We start from the raw sequence: 12848 nt of genomic DNA on the forward strand, positions 1-12848 counted from the left end.
AGGGCCGTCTGATCCCTGGCACTGTCTCAGGGTCCCCCTGCAGCCAGGGGATCAGCACTAGCCTGGAGCACGCTCACCAGGGTCTTCAGACTCTCCAGCAGGTGAAAGCTGGTCAGTGCCGCTTCAGCTGTGGCCTGCAGTGTGCTCCTGTCCAACCTTTCTGGAGCTCTTTCCCGGAATGGAGTGATGCTGGGAGGACAGTGGTGGAGTCAGTCCAAGGGCCTGACACTCAGCTTAAATCTGCCTTATCTTTGGGGCCTATCCGTTCCTCACTCTGGTTTTGGGAGGTCCCTCTGACCCAGTGGGATACAATGAAGGCAACTGGAGCAGCCTCAGGCCCTGCAGGCACTGATGCTGATGAGGTATATCTTTCAGGTGAACCTGTGGGAGAGCATGACCCACGTGGGAGACTACAGACAGATGCCCTGGCTCCCTGTCCTGGTGGTAAGTGGGTCAGGACACCTGCCTGCACTGCACAGCCTTGGCAGAGATTCCAGTGGGAGCCCCTTCCAAGCTGTGTTCTTCACCAGCCACACTTCCTTGGGCAGCTTCCTTGGTCTCTTAAGCCTCAGTTTACATGGCTGTAAAATGGGAACAACAATAGCATCTTCTTCACTGAGTTCTTCTGAGGATGCAAAAAGGTAACTCCTGCAACACACTGAACAGTGCCCAGGATTTGAACTAGACTTCCCTGGTTGGTGGCTCCCTTTATAGGATTTCATGGATAGACATGTCCTTAAATGCTTATTTACCTTGTGATATACACATGCCTATGTGACAAGCCACATCTGTGGGCCATACAATGAGAAAGATCCAAGCCTCTACCAGGAGCCCTCAGGGGAGGAAGAGGCACCATGTGACTGAGAGACCTGCTGTGCTAGAGGCTTGGCCAGGAGCGGCCTCATTCCTGACTTTGGGAAGAATGGAAGAAAGATTTCATGGGGGGAGAGAGTTCGGATCAGGCCTCCAAGGTGGGATGGGTGTGGGGCCGGGGGAGGCAGGAGTGAGGCCAGACTATGGAAGCAGGGTGGCCTGCCCGTTTATCAGCTAAGTTCCTGGAAATGGGGCACTGAATGAGCACTAACGGACCGAGCGGGCCCTTCCTCACCCGGCCTTGGGGCTGTCTCGGCACGGACCCTGAGTGACTGAGTAGCTGTGTGTCTTCAAGGAGGCGTGAAACCCAGTGACCCCTTTCTTGTGGCAGGTGTCTCTGATGTGCTCAGCCAGCGCAGAATACAACAACTGCGGCGAGAATGAGTACTACAACCAGACCACAGGGTTGTGCCACGAGTGTCCCCAGTGTGGGCCGGGGGAGGAGCCGTACCTGGTAAGGCCCCCTGCCTGGCTGCCAGACCACAGCCCCGGGGCCTTCACGGGGTATTGTCACCATACTTCGTGTGGCTCTGCATGTGGTCCCTAATGCATCCGTGCCCAGTGCACCCGGCGCACCGCTGTGCCTGATGGGCCTGTGTGCCCGTCACGTGGTGTGCCCCAAGACTGCAGGTTTGGTCCCGGCAGGTGTGACCCTGTACTCACCTGTGTCCTCTGTCCTCTTCCTTGGCCAGTCCTGTGGCTATGGCACCAAAGATGAGGACTATGGCTGCATTCCCTGCCCAGCAGAGAAGTTTTCCAAAGGAGGCTACCAGATATGCAGGCGCCACAAAGACTGCGAGGGCTTCTTCCGGGCCACGGTGCTGATGCCGGGGGACATGGAGAATGACGCCGAGTGTGGGCCTTGTCTCCCTGGGTAAGCATGCGGGCGCTCCAGACCGCACCCAGGACACGCTCTCAGAAACCCCTGCGTGTCTCGGGGGCCCTCTGAGAACACGAGCGCCTCGGGCTGCAGTGCAGCATCACTCCTGCCGTCGGCCCGTGCTACGCGGGGCGGCATGCAGAGAGGCGGGCACATATCGGGAATAAGGACACACGGCACCTAGCATGGCGAGTCCTGCCACCTTTCCCGAGCAGGCAGCTGGCCCAGGCTCAGTCTCTGTGTGCTTTGAGCCAACGTCAGCCAGACCTTCCGACTACTCAAATCAAACAGAGCTGCTGACTACTTACAATGAGATAACACATGTGGGATGCTTTGGGGAAAAAACACTAAGATTCCATACAAGAGTGTTACTTTTAGTATTCTGGGGACAACTAAGGATAAAAGTCACTGAGAGGAATATTTGAGTGTAATGTGCATATAATTCCACCACAATTCTGTTATGTATCAGAAGTCTTCCCCAGAAAAAGCAAAGTGCAAATGCAGTTATCCTGAAAGAAGGATAAAAATCTCCCTTCACGCGGGCAGGACACATTAGCAAGTTCTCCTGGAGAGGAGGGAGGTGCAGCCTAGATGCCCAGTAAACACAAGCCTCTGCAGTTGCTGCTGCCTCCCTCTGGTGGCCACACAGCATAATGCTTGCATGGGCTGCCTGGAAACTAAGAGTGGTGAGGCTGAAGGGTGATGGAGCTGGTGGGGGCGCTGATGGAGCTGGCGAGGGTGCAGGCCATGGTGTTGGTCATGGAGGCAGCAGCATTCTGAATAGTACACTGTACTTCACAAACTGCTTGTTTACCTGTCATCTCACTGTGCTGAATTGAGAGGAGGAAGAAAATAAGAACACATTCAAATGAGAACACTGGCCATTAGTCTAAGAAAAAGGAAGTACAAAAAAGGCAGAAAGTCACACCAATTTAGGAATAGACTGAAAGTGAATAACACTTTTAAATGAGGAGATATTTTAAACTCGCAGAAATTAACTCTAATTCAAATTTGTTACTGAGAAACATCCATTTCCATGGCTTCCACCACCATCTCTCTGCTGGTGATTTGCCCACCCCCCACCTCCAGTCTCCCTAGTTTTTTGTCATGAGTTCAGACCTACGTCCTGAGTTACAGACCTGCCTATCCAAACCCCACAGGGACAACCACGTCAATGTCCCTGACACAGAGGTTGATTCAAACATATTTTTCAAATGAATAAAGAAATCATGAGAACCTTATTCCAGAACCTTTTCATGGAAAAACACACACACACAGAAAAACAGGTAGCTATACCCAAAGAAGATGTTAATCTATTCTCTTAGAAAATATCTATAATAATAAAAGCATAATATGCTAATTAGACCAGACGTCCTTCCGGACAACCTTCCAGATGAAGCCATGGCAGTGGGAGCCAAGGCAGAGGCGGCCACCTCAGCAGCAGGGGGCCAAGCCCCTTGCATGAATTTCATGCATCGGGCCTCTAGTCCTATATAATAAAAGCCTAATATGCTAAGTATCCCGTCGTCCAGTTGTCCATTCAACCAATCAAAGCATAATCCTACCTAATAATAGACAAATATGCAAATTGGCTGCACCTTCGCTACGCCCAACCCACGCCCACCAGCCAAAGCCACGCCCACCGGCCCCTCAGGGCGAGTATGCAAATTACCCCAGCCAAGATGGTGGTTAATTTGCATACGCTGAGAGGGAGGAGTGAAGACTGAAGACAACGTAGAAGGAAGAGGGAGGAAAAGCGGAAAGCAAGGTGGCTGCCAGAGGGAAAACCCCGGGCGGGGCGGGGCGGGGCAGGACGGGGCAGGGTGGAGCGGGGTGGGGCGGAGCAGGGAGGATCGGGGTGGGGTGGGGTGGAGCAGGGCGGGGTGGGGTGGAGCAGAGCAGGGCGGAGCAGAGCAGGGTGGGCAGCAGCGGCGCATGGGTGCAGGCGCTGCGGCCGAAACGGCGGTGGCGGTGGCGGCAGCACACACGGCCGCAGCGGCCGCTTGCAGGATTCTTCCTGCAAATGGGCTACTAGTATGCTAATGATAAGCTAAGGCCGCTCAACTGCTTGCGATGTCGTGCACTAACCACCAGGGGGCAGATGCTCCAACCAGTAGGTTCACTTGCTGCTGGGATCCAGCAGATCGGGACTGAGTGAGATGGGCTAGACACACCCTGGAGCCCTCCCGCAGTCCCTCTCCAGCTGGCCAACCTCCCGCATCCCTCCCCAGCCCTGATTGTGCACCAGTGGGGTCCCTTAGCCGGTCCTGCACCCTCTCGCAATCCAGGACCCCTCGGGGGATGTTGGAGAGCCAGTTTTGGCCCAATCCCGCAGGCCAGGCTGAGGGACCCCACTGGTGCACAAATTCATGCACTGGGCCTCTGTTGATGAAATAAAAGTCCTTTCACTGGGTTTTCTTTACTTTAGTTGCTGTGATCATTGTGTTGTGGGGGCTCCACAAGAGGGAAGTGTTAGAAGAAGTAGTCGAGCCCTAGCTGGTTTGGCTCAGTGGATAGAGTGTCGGCCTGAGAATTGAAAGCTCCCAGGTTCAATTCTGGCCAAGGACACACCCCAGTTGCAGGCTCGATCCTCAGTAGGGGGTGTGAAGGAGGCAGCTGATCAATGATTCTCTCTCATCATTGATGTTTCTATCGCTCTCTCCCTCTCCCTTCCTCTCTGAAATCAATAAAAATATATTTAAAAAAAGAAGAAGATGAAGAAGCAGTCGATCCATCCCACCCAGTGGGTCACACGTCTGTGGAGGGCCTGCAGACACTGGGCTTGAAGGAGAGAGATCAGAAGGAACTTGACTTTAGATCAGGCGTCCTCAAACTACGGCCCTGCGGGCCACATGCGGGTGTTTTTGCCGTTTTGTTTTTTTACTTCAAAATAAGATATGTGCAGTGTGCATAGGAATTTGTTCATAGTTTTTTTTTTTAAACTATAGTCCGGCCCTCCAACGGTCTGAGGGACAGTGAACTGGCCCCCTGTTTAAAAAGTTTGAGGACCCCTGCTTTAGATGGCTAGAATCAGTCTCTGGTAACTTATAGTTCCCGGGACTTTTCTCTTGATTGCTTTTAATTGCTGCGGGTACATAATTCATGAAAGAAATGCAGAGTTTCATGGATTAACTATAGACGTGCCAAGGAAAAGCATGCTCCCCTTGCCTTGGAAAGAAAATAACCCTTTTTGCAAAACCTCAACTTATTTTGAGAGCCTGTCAGTGTGAGAATCTGACCTGACATTCACAACCTAGCATTTATTTTAGTAAACCTTTACATTAAGAGTCCACCAGGTAGGTACTAGTGAGACAAAGAGGAAAGACGCGGTGCCTCTCTTTCCAGTGGAGGAGAGCGACAAGAAAACCTGTGATCACAGTGTGGGAGGCACACAGTGCTCAAGAAGTCCAGGAAGGGCCGTTTCTGTGATTGGGGTCAGTTGGGGTCTTAGAAGATTTCTCAGGATGATGCTGGGATGGGTGGAACAGAGTTGAGAAGTGCAGGTGCTCAGCCAAAGCCCAGAGGGTGAGCAGTCTGACAGGATGTGGAGCTGCATCCCTGAGCCAAGTGGAAGGCACACAGGTGGGTGTGGAGAAACTAGACTGGAAAATGATGCTGAGGGCTCGCGTCTTTAGCTCGACGCTGATGCAGACGTATAAGCTGGTGTAGGGCATAATCAACCTTAGGATGACCCCCTTGGCAGCAGTGAAGATAAAAACTGTTGAGCAAGAAGAGATGGAAGCCTGGGGAACAGGGATGAGGTGGGAAGTTGTGAGGATCAGGGCGAGGCGAAAGCATTGGAAGTTGGAAGGAGAGGGAAAGTTCAAGAGCTTGTTGGAAGACAGCAGAGACAGGAGTTGCAGACCGTGTGCACGTGGGATTTGGGGAAGGAGATTTGAAGAGGATTCTCAGGTGTCCGTCAGCCAGCTGTGTGTTCAGTGAGGCCATCTGCTAAGATGAGGACTACAGGAGGAAGAATAACTTTGGGGGGGAGTTGGAGGAAAGATGGAGGAGGTATGTGTGGAATTTGAGGTGGTTGTTACATGCAGAACAACAACGTGTCTAACACATAGGTAAATAAGCAGCTCAGGCCACATCTGGAAGTCACCTACCCATTAGTGGTGTGGGAGTGACTGGTCCAGATAGGCTTCCCCATAAGGCAGCTCCATAGAGGAGGAAGAGGAATGGATACAAGCTGGAGCCTGGCCCCGGAGCATTGCTGTCTGACCCTCTGTGGTTCAGACCCATAGTGTCTGTGAGACTCAGCCAGTCTGTTTCATTCTTACTGGGACCCACAGAGACCTTCCTGTAGCGGGGACAAGCCCGGGGCCAGTGCAGTAAATGACCTGTCCCATGGGCAGGTGCTGGCTCGGTCACCAGAAAGGCTGCTCTGTGGCAATGAAGACAATTGGTTCGGTACCAATACATTTACCAGAAAGCAGTCTGACAGGGGAATGGTGGTGAGCTCCCTGCCTTCGGAAGGCTTCAAAGGCCGGACGGCCCTCTGTGGAATCAGCAGGGAGGCCAGCATCTTCCCAGCCTGAAATCTTGAGTGATGCCCTCCCTGCTCCATGAGAACAGTGACCTGCTCCCTCCACGCTTTGTCTCCGGCACCGGGACAAGGTGAGGGGAGCGCTGGCTGAGTGTGAAGGATATTGTGCAACAGACACGCCTCAGTGCACCTCTCCTTACTCCGCGGAAGTGAAAACACAGTCAGCTTCCATTTTGGCTGTGCTGTGATAGGACCTCAAATAAATCACTCCCTACCCCAAGGCCACGGAAATAGAGGGCCCCTACTTTATCTCGAGGCCCAACCTCCTCATCCTGGCTCTAATAAGCACAATGCTCTATCAGGGTGGGATCCCAAAGGCCTCCCTCCTCCTGTTACATGCCCTAGGTTTTGAGACAAAATGAAGCTCTCAGGCTGTGTCACAAAGGAGGATTATAGGGAGTTTTGGCAAGTTGGCACCATCAGCTCCATGAAAGGTTGTTTTCATTCCCAAGTCCCCGTGGTCCCCAGGCTGCGGATGCAGACTGCCTCCCATTTGTCTTCCTGACACCACAGGTTGCCCTGGCCTGCTCCCCCTTTGTGGTTTGGCAAGCACCATCTCATTCTTCGCCATCTCTGCTGTATATCAGAATGTGGCCAAGACACTGGCTGAACAATGAGCAGCACATGGGGCTTTCCTGTTGAGAAAGACCTGTGTGGGAGGACCAGGGAATAAAACCTGAAGAGGAAGAGAGAAGAGGTGAAATTCCATAACCTCCCCCAGGCATCAAGTTACCCATTGGAGAAGCTCCTGCTGGCTGGCTTCCACACCGCGTCCGTTCCCTGCAAGAAGGCATTCTAGGGTGTTTGGAAAACAGGGACAAAGGGCACGGTGGTTGCTTCTACATACCAACATTGTAGAGGGCGAAGGGAGCATCAAAGAGCTCGGTGGCATCCATTACAAGCTCAGGAGCTCTAAGAAAAGGGAACCTTTGGAGAAAATCTACACACTCAGAAGATTCTAGAGGCACATTTAAACTGAATCTTGTCTTAGGTTACCCACCTTAATCAACCCTCAAAGAAAAGCAGAAAGAAAAAAAAGATCCAGGGAAAAGTCTAAATAGAGATCAAAGAGTGGGAAATTAGACCTTCACGGAAAGACAAAGGGGCCTGATACTCTAGCCGGGCACAGCTCCCTAAATAAGCACCCAGCTTCAAGTTCACAGAAGCTAACCAGTGAGTCTCCGCTCCTCTCTGGCTGGGAGTGAGGGGTGTGGGGGTAAACTAAACACAAGGGGTTGAGGTTAGTCTTAAAGAGAAAAACCCAACATTTAAAAATGTTCTGTGCAATATATGCTAGGAAATGTGTGACATATTTAACACTCATGATTTTATAACAACCTCCTGGAGCCAACATTTTTTTAAAAATTATAGCCCTTCCATATTGTTTCTTCAACTACGCTGTTGAATACATTACACAGCTTGGTGCAGACACGCAGCCAGGACAGGAGGCGCAGTGGCAGCCATCTGGGAGTCCGAGAGAGGACCACTCAGGATGGGAGCCGGCGGCCTGCCAAGGAGGGGCCTGTGTGCCCAGCAAAGGCAGCTGACTGATCCCAGGTGGAGGTGCCCCTAGTGTGCACAGAGCATGGTGTCCCCTGGGACCCACTGGGTGCCCAGTTCTAAGACCAAATGTCCTACACTCACCCACGTGGCTGTGAATCTTCATCCAAAATGGAGCTCAGCACCAGGCTATTAACCAGGATGGGCTTAGCTGTGGTTCTGCTTTTGGAAATGAGGAAAGGTGTACAAAAAGCCCTTGGACTTCTGTCAGTCTTAGCACTTTGAAATTCTATAGGAAAAACTTGGTCTCATTCACTTCTCTTCCAATCAATACTTGCCTAACACCTTCCCTCCTCATCACCTAGCGCAAGGTACAAGGAATGCAGGCATGAAGAAGGCTGGCCCTGAGGGACTCCCAGGTCAGGAAGAGAGGCATTCACAATCTGGGGGAGAAGAATGCACTAGAGGTGGAGGTGAAAGGAGGAGCAGCTAACAGTAGATTAGTTCCCTGCCACCAATCTAATGCCAACAGTAGCTCCCAATCGAGGGTGTGGTAAAAGGAGAAACTTTATTCAGGTCAACAGTTTGCAAAGCCCAGAGAAGCAGCCCCTGGTGAAAACCAAATTTGTGCTCCACTGAGATAAAGGGGAGGCCAGTTCTCATAAAGTCCCCGTCATTGTCCCTGATTGGTCCATTTTCATGCAAATGAGGAATCCAAATTTGCACAGTCTGGTCCAAATAGCACTGTGCTAATTGGTCAGCTTCATGTATTCTGATTGGTTGTTATGGAGCAGCTCTGATTGGTTAGAACATCTACGCATGGTCTGCTATTCCTGCCTCCTGGCGCCCCCCAACACCAAGGAATGTGAGTGCACTTTGTCCTTCCATAAGAATGGTACTGGTTCAATATTGATGTCTTGTATTACATGGTGTGTTAGACAGAGGCCAGTCCTGGCACCTAAGCAAGTTAAGTACAGTAAAGGCATTTTAACCATTAAAGATGCAAATAAGGTTATAGCTCTGTAATTTTAAATGGACAGGGCAGGTCTCAGCCCACTGGTTGAAATACAATACCAGAAACTCCTTCATCAGGATGGCCTCAACAGGCAGGAGCACCCGGAGGAGGCTGAAGGTTCAGTCTGCAGCTTTTCCCTGAAAGGCAGCCTATGTGAGAGGCCTTTGTCGGCAATGGCTGCCAGACTCTTGTTATGAATTTGGACCCAGTTAACCATGAGGAGGCCTTCTTGGCAGATAGATTCCTTCTCAGGTCGCAGCGGCAACTCTGGGTCTGTATGTCAAAAAGCTGCAGGAGGACTGGCCTGTCCGACCTGAAGCCCAGAGACCGTTGCCCTGGTTAGGCCACGCCCCTCCTGGTGCAGACACGCCCCTCCTGGTGCAGACACGCCCCTCCTGGTGCAGACACGCCCCTCCTGGAGCCCATGCGCTGGAGGCCTCCGTGGCTTCCTGCTTCCCCAGCACAGATGGCTTCTGGAGGGGACAAGGTGTGCATTTGAGAGAGGCTTTTTCCAGAGATTTAATTGTGAACCTGGCTGTGCTGGCTTCTCTGATGGATGTTTGAAATTGGATAATTAATGTTTTTAGATACACAGGAATCTGGGGATAAAACGCTCTAAGGGCAGGTAATTATGATCATAATGTTACTGATAATGGTTCAGCTCCTAGCCGCTAGAGTCCGAAGACTCCCCCCCACCCCGCCCCGCCCCGAAGTCATGCTCCATGCTACCACTTACCACTGCCATCAGCGGGGCCTAGGTGTGCATGGCTAATGAAAGATTTTAAAACAACCATGGAAGTGTTCAACAGCGGAGAGCGGTTTTCCATTTTTTGAAATTGTAGTAAGGGAGAACACGGGCACCAGTTCACTGTATTGGTTTCTCACAATGCAATAGCTGGCTCCATGATCATCGCTGAGTGTATATTTATGGAAAACAAGCATACATCAAGAGAAGTGCCAAAGCCTGCCTGCAGGTGGAAAGGAGGCTGAGTTGTGAGGCTGGGAGGGGAGGCCAGGAGGTGGAGGCCCAGGAGGTGTGGCCTGCAGAGAACGGCAGCCCCTGGTGGCAGGCTCTGGGCAGGGTGTTCTTACAGCCAGCATGGTCATGGGGCTGGTGTATTGACATCAGGAAGCTCGAAAGACATCACTGTGAAGGCTTTGTCTTTTTCTTTAAATGTCACAACCCCAGCATGAATTTATATGGGTGTCTTCGGACAAGTGCTTCCTGAGGAGGAAGTTATGACCTGGCTGTACTTCAGGCTATCTCTAAAGCCCTCTGTGCTGACCTCACTGGACATTGCTACAGCCATGTTGCCAGCCAGTGCCGCTCACTGGTGGTCAGCAAGTGTTCCCGAGAGGTCCCAGTGTCACATCTACGGGCATTCACTGAAGGAGCGCTCCCCCTCCAAAGGTGCCTGAATCTCTGGTTGGCAAGACACCCAAAGCGCTAACCAGAGCATACACTTTATGTGCTGGCAGTGCATACACGTGCTGGCGGTGCATACACGTGGTGGCAGGCATACACGTGCTGGCATTGCATACATGTGGTGGCAGTGCATACACGTGGTGGCAGGCATACATGTGGTGGCAGGCATACACGTGGTGGCAGGCATACACGTGCTGGCGGTGCATACACGTGGTGGCAGGCATACACGTGGTGGCAGGCATACACGTGGTGGCAGGCATACACGTGGTGGCAGTGCATACACGTGGTGGCGGGCATACACGTGGTGGCAGTGCATACATGTGGTGGCGGTGCATACACGTGCTGGAGGTGCATACACTTTATGTGTTGGCAGTGCATACACGTGGTGGCAGTGCATACCCGTGGTGGTGGGCATTCACGTGGTGGCAGTGCATACACGTGCTGGCGGTGCATACACTTTATGTGCTGGCAGTGCATACACGTGGTGGCAGTGCATACCCGTGGTGGCAGTGCATACCCGTGGTGGCAGTGCATACACGTGGTGGCGGTGCATACACGTGGTGGCAGTGCATACACGTGCTGGCGGTGCATACACTTTATGTGCTGGCAGTGCATACACATGGTGGCAGTGCATACACGTGGTGGCAGTGCATACACGTGGTGGCAGTGCATACACGTGGTGGCAGTGCATACACGTGGTGGCAGTGCATACACGTGGTGGCAGTGCATACACGTGGTGGCGGGCATACATGTGCTGGCAGTGCATACACGTGGTGGCAGTGCATACACGTGGTGGCAGGCATACACGTGGTGGCGGGCATACACGTGGTGGCAGTGCATACACGTGGTGGCGGGCATACACGTGGCAGTGCATACACGTGGTGGCAGTGCATACCCGTGGTGGCAGTGCATACACGTGGTGGCAGGCATACACGTGGTGGCGGTGCATACACGTGGTGGCGGTGCATACACGTGCTGGCGGTGCATACACTTTATGTGCTGGCAGTGCATACACGTGGTGGCAGTGCATACACGTGGTGGCAGTGCATACACGTGGTGGCAGTGCATACACGTGGTGGCAGTGCATACCCGTGGTGGCAGTGCATACCCGTGGTGGCAGTGCATACACGTGCTGGCAGTGCATACACGTGCTGGCGGTGCATACACGTGGTGGCAGTGCATACCCATGGTGGCAGTGCATACACGTGGTGGCAGTGCATACACGTGGTGGCGGGCATACATGTGCTGGCAGTGCATACACGTGGTGGCAGTGCATACACGTGCTGGCGGGCATACACGTGGCAGTGCATACACGTGGTGGCAGTGCATACCCGTGGTGGCAGTGCATACACGTGCTGGCGGGCATGCACACGTTGGGCACACAGATGTTTAGGTGGAGGATGTTGATGAAGATGGTGATGACATGTGCACACTAACAAACTCATCGGTGAAAGGAACCAAAAAGGGGAGGAGATTTTTATAAGACCCAAACTGGCCCAGTATTGGGGGGAAATTCGTTTTAAGACAAGTTGAAAACCTCCAAGGAAACTCGGTTATCAAAATGGGCTGCTGCCTCAGCAGGGCTCCTGCTTCCCAGGCATCTGTCTCGGGCCTGATTTGGATCATGCTCTGGTCGTGGGTATGCCACGTGGTCAGCATTTGCTTGTGGTAGTGCCCAGCTCACCTGGCTACTTTGTCTTGTTTGCCCTCCCTGTAGCTACTACATATTGGAAAACAGACCCAGGAACATCTACGGCATGGTCTGCTATTCCTGCCTCCTGGCGCCCCCCAACACCAAGGAATGTGAGTGCACTTTGTACTTCCATAAGAACGGTACTGGTTCAATATCGATGTCTTGTATTACATGGTGTGTTAGACAGAGGCCAGTCCTGGCACCTAAACAAGTTAAGTACAGTAAAGGCATAAACAAAAATGTTCCCATGGTCTAACCAATCGGAAAGCAATTCCATGAAAAAGGTTTGCTGTACCATGAGTCAGAGGCTCAGGTTAGTAACCTTGGACAAGTGACCTTGAATAAATCTCATAACCTCTATGAGCCTCAGTTTTTTCATCTGTAATTTGGGGGTGCTAAAATCTGAATTATCCATGTCATGCAATTCTTGGATAAAACAATGAGACCACAGATGCCAAGGTATTTTGCGAAGTACTACAAAGCTCTAGACAATTGTTAGTTCTCATGCGTAACCTCTGCTTTCCCATCTGAGAAATGGGGAGATGCAGCCAGATGGGCCATGTGGGGTGACATGGTGAATGCAGCCCTGCATGGGTCAGGCTCTCAAGTGTGGACATGAAAGTTACTCTCTCCACCTCGAGGTCTCCACTTCCCCTGCACAGGGCTCATGCTCAGGAATCAGAAGATGGGGCCAGAGGGTCAGCAATGAGGCCCAAACTCACAGCACTGCCGTCAGCAGCTCTAGCCAGCCCAGGAACTAGGTAAAACCTAGTCAGGACCCCAATGTGCCAGCTGGCTGCCCAGGTCCCACCGGCTCTGCCCTTCCTGAGCCTTGGTCAGTGGTTGGGAACTCCTTTGCCTCCGCCTGAGAAGCCTGCTTTGGTTTGTTTGGCTGTGATGTACCTGGGC

At 52.2% G+C, this 12848-nt stretch overlaps 1 protein-coding gene across 1 annotated transcript in view; it reads left to right on the plus strand.

The window, feature by feature from the left end:
* The first annotated feature begins 393 nt into the window (after positions 1–393).
* The window catches only part of EDAR (ectodysplasin A receptor), a 32303-nt gene continuing 19848 nt past the window's right edge, over positions 394–12848 (plus strand). The window contains exons 1-4 of the mRNA XM_054721168.1: positions 394–444; positions 1205–1327; positions 1566–1747; positions 11964–12049. Coding sequence (XP_054577143.1) covers positions 394–444; positions 1205–1327; positions 1566–1747; positions 11964–12049 — 442 coding nt within the window. The remainder of the gene's footprint in view (positions 445–1204; positions 1328–1565; positions 1748–11963; positions 12050–12848) is intronic.

Source organism: Eptesicus fuscus, chromosome 9 (assembly GCF_027574615.1).
Source record: "Eptesicus fuscus isolate TK198812 chromosome 9, DD_ASM_mEF_20220401, whole genome shotgun sequence".
Taxonomy (NCBI): domain Eukaryota; kingdom Metazoa; phylum Chordata; class Mammalia; order Chiroptera; family Vespertilionidae; genus Eptesicus; species Eptesicus fuscus.